This window comes from Pygoscelis adeliae, unplaced genomic scaffold (genome assembly GCF_000699105.1).
Source record: "Pygoscelis adeliae isolate BGI_AS28 unplaced genomic scaffold, ASM69910v1 Scaffold327, whole genome shotgun sequence".
NCBI lineage: Eukaryota > Metazoa > Chordata > Aves > Sphenisciformes > Spheniscidae > Pygoscelis > Pygoscelis adeliae.
In genome coordinates, this window is record NW_008825300.1 from 1,954,891 (window position 1) to 1,958,756 (window position 3,866).

Sequence of the window (3,866 nt, forward strand, 5' to 3'; positions counted from 1 at the left end):
TGCCAGTAACCATTAGTCATCCAGTAGGGACTTTTCATTACAGATCTATCTTTAGGGGGAGTTCCCCGAAGTCTCCGAAGGGAACGTAGCTGCGGATTTCAAACCCGGTCCAGTTCCAGTCACACAGTGCCTGCGTACCTGCTGCAATAGAAGGGAGAGATACTTACCAGAGTTTCGGGAGTGCGCGGATAGCCCAAAGGTCTCTGCAGCGCTCCTTTCCTCTGCGGAATACTATCTTGCATCCGAGGCAGTTCCCACTCTATATCTGATGTTAACATTTATGCTATCTCAAACACGAGGCTCTCCCATAGACATTTTTTCCGGGGTTTTCAAGCAAATTTCTCGGTGCCACAATGTTATGATGGAAGGATGCTGAAATGACAGGCCTCGTAGACGCTTGTCTTAATCATCGGCTTCTTAATTTAGTTTTAGTGCTGTGGTTTTGTGTGTGTGCGTGTGTGTGTCTGCGCGTGTGTGCGCGCAAGAGAAGCCTCTGACAACCTGCAGCTTCCTAATGACTGACGAGGCAGGGCTGCTGCAGCAAAGTAACACTTCCCTGGTGTGAAGACCTCTTACTGGGAAGTTTAGTTCACTACTGTTCTCGCAACCCTAATCGTATAACCTGTAACCAAAACCCATGGAAGAAGGATACAGCATGCTAAATAGACTAACTTCTAATCACTAAACGTTAGCACCACTACCAGCTGTTGAGGATTAACTGGAAGTTGGCTAGAGACGGACACCTAAACTTACATCTACGAATGCGGATAGAAGGGTGGACCGTTGAATACTTCTTCCTCTCCCTCTTTGCCTCCATTCATCCATCCACCTTCAGTCCCATTCACGCCTCTTCGAAATGTTTGACTACCTCTTTCTCTTTGTTAGCGCACCGCTCCGTCCCCATCCGCCATGCCTTAGCAGCAGGGTATCGGTGGCTGCTGAGCAGCCCTTACCTTAATTGCCCAGGTAACCTGGAATAAATAAGGCAAGCTTAGAGTCAAGGGGGAATAGAATTATACATGCGTACCTCCAGGCATTTACTGTACCGAATGTGATATTGCTCATTGTTAAACCAAAGTGTCCCGACTCGTTTCATGGAAGCATGATGCCACCGAAGCGTGGTTATTAAATACCCTTTCTTTATGGCTGAAAAAACCCTCATTCATTTCTTAAGCTGTCAGTATATTTTAGCAGCTTAACCCCTTGAAAGAGCCTGAGAGTACAGAGCCGCTATACCCGTGTGAAGGGGGATTGGAGGCTGGAGCTGGGGGGTGGCGGGGGGTACGTTATATCCATTGAGCTTACAGTGGAGAGGTCCTTTGGCCTTTAATTAAAAAAAAAAAAAAAATACGAGGGAGAAAAGTGTGCGGTTGAAACACTATCCCTACGAGTTATACCCAGGAACTGCACGGAGATCGCTGTTGAATGGCACTTCAGCCAGGACGTTTCGGCTCAGCTATTCACCCCCAACCCTGACCCCGGAGCTGGACACTCTCAGCCCGTCCCCGCCGCTCAGTGAGGCGGGTCCACACCGCAGGCGAGCGCGCAGGTGAGGGAGCGTCCACGCTCCGCAGAGAGCCGGGTCCCCTCTGCACACCCACCCGTGTTTCGCAGGGTTGGGGCCGTGCGCTTCCGTTCTACGCACAAGCTTCTTCTCCAGACAGCCCACAAAAACTTCCCTGTTGGCAAATGCTGCCGTGAGGGACCTTCTTGCAAGAACTCGAGTTTAGCCGGAGCTGAGGGGTCACATCGGCCGCCCACGCAGTGCTACGACGCACAAAGCTACCACTGAAGTGAACGGGAGTCGTGGCCAGGGCAGAGCTCAGGGGAGGACTGGCGTTAGAGCAAGACTCCCGCATTTCCAAAGTAAATATCTCCAGTTTTATAAACGGAGAATTTTCTGCGGAAGAAAAAAAAATAGAGGGACTCGAAAGTTAAAGTCCAGCAGAAATAATAATTGACGTGGCTTCTCTTACATATCCTTTTCTGTCCTGTAAACAGTGAATTAATCTTCATGGGCTTAGAAAGATATGCACTACACAATGGACGCAACATTTCCTTTTTTGGTAGAACTGTATATCCACGGCATTCAAAAAAAATATAATATAAATCCTAAGTTTGTGCACAGAGCTTTATTCTGCACCCATGACAAATGACTGAATGTTAAATCTAGATCATCAAACGTTTTAAAAGCGTGGTTCTTTCGGTGTTAGCCCTGTGCTCAGGAATGCAAAAAGAGAAAACGTTTATTTTCTTCCCTGCTACGTCTTCGTCCCTGATCACAACGCAAAGTAAACTCAGCTTTGACCTAAGAAACACCTCAACGCATTAAAATTTCAACAGGCAATGTCAGTGTTGCATTAAACGAGAACTCCTCCAGTTCGCTGCAGAGCTGGGATTTGAATAAAACGTTCAATGTTAACAAACAATACACACGTTTGGCACTTTGTGTATTAAATGGATCAAAGAGATTTGATAAGTCACAATACACCATTTGTACAGACCTGATTGAGTTAATATAATATCAGCAAATTTTACAGCGAAATGAATCTGTTTCTCTTCTTTGTGTTTAAAACCAGCACAGATTACAAATTTTAATGATCTGAAAATGTTTGGTATACAAAATCATGCTTATTTCAGTATTAGCAAAAACACAAGAAATTTTTCAACACAAACACCCAGCTGTGTCTATTTTAAAAGCAGTTCAATGACAGCTTGCACTTATGAGCATGCAATCAGCTAATTTCGCTTTTTTTTCTTCTGTGTTAATCAACACTTTCCTTCCTGCATATCAGAGTACAAATAGTATAGTTACTCCACATCAGTAAATGTTTACGTAACCTGTCCTTTCTCAAGAATCCGGTTACACCGAATCATTACATGCTAGACCGAGTAGGAAAATGCACTGGGCCCAGCCACCCTAATGGGATCCTAGTGCACCATAGTGACACGTATTAGTTAATGATCATCATAATCATAATAATATGCGGGAATCTTACCTTTCTTCTTACCCCTTGCCACGGTAGAGTCAAGCCATAGCCTCCACATCGCACTCTTCCTCGAGAATTCCCATGCACTGACTTCAGTGTTGAGCAATGAAATAATTACAAATTGACATGGTGATTTTTTTTAAACTGCATTTCTAAAAAAAAAAAAAAAAGGAAGTAAAAAATAAGCGTGGTTGATCATTGACTTTTATCTCTTTTTTTGTCAGTTGCAACCTGTTATGAAATTGGATAAATAAATACAATTGTGCTAAGGTCATTCGAGGTTAATCCAATGCACAGAGTTCACGCCATTCCCAATTGCAATTGTTTATTACCGGCCCATTGTAATTGTTCTCGTTATTTACTCTCTCTTTCTCACACTCGCTCTCCCTCGCTCACACGCGCACACACGAACACATGGATAAAACGCACATCTCCACACAACCACGTTTGCCGCACTGAGCTCTAACCTGAATTTCCCCGGCATGAATTGTTTTAGCTGGGGTTGAGCTGCACGTATTATTTCTACGGAACGTTTTTTCCTACAGCACGAACGTAAACTTTAGGCAGCTTGACGCGGCGCTGTACGTGGCCTTTGCCTACAGCTTCGGTCTGAATGCGATCAGCACGCTCCCCATCCATCACATTTCCCCTTCTACCTCCCGAGGAAGAAAGCTGCGCGATATATTTCGCTTTGTTTCAGGGTTGATTTTTTCCCCCGTGCTGACAGTAGGAAACGGTGCGATGTGGACGATTAACACTCGGTTCCTCGGTCCCGGGAAATTGTAGCCGTAAGCCTGAGCCTCTGCATGAATTTAAAGGACGTTGGGCGGAAAGCGGCGGTACCGGCCCGTTTCATCTGCCCCGGGAGCACCCGAG

The 3,866-nt window shown here is 45.5% G+C and overlaps 1 protein-coding gene across 1 annotated transcript in view; it reads left to right on the plus strand.

Annotated features, from left to right (window-relative positions):
- Positions 1–761: 761 nt before the first annotated feature.
- The window catches only part of FOXG1 (forkhead box G1), a 6,325-nt gene continuing 3,220 nt past the window's right edge, over positions 762–3,866 (plus strand). Inside the window, exons 1-3 of the mRNA XM_009329988.1 lie at positions 762–966; positions 1,402–1,549; positions 3,536–3,716. Of these exons, the coding sequence (XP_009328263.1) occupies positions 762–966; positions 1,402–1,549; positions 3,536–3,716 (534 nt within the window). The remainder of the gene's footprint in view (positions 967–1,401; positions 1,550–3,535; positions 3,717–3,866) is intronic.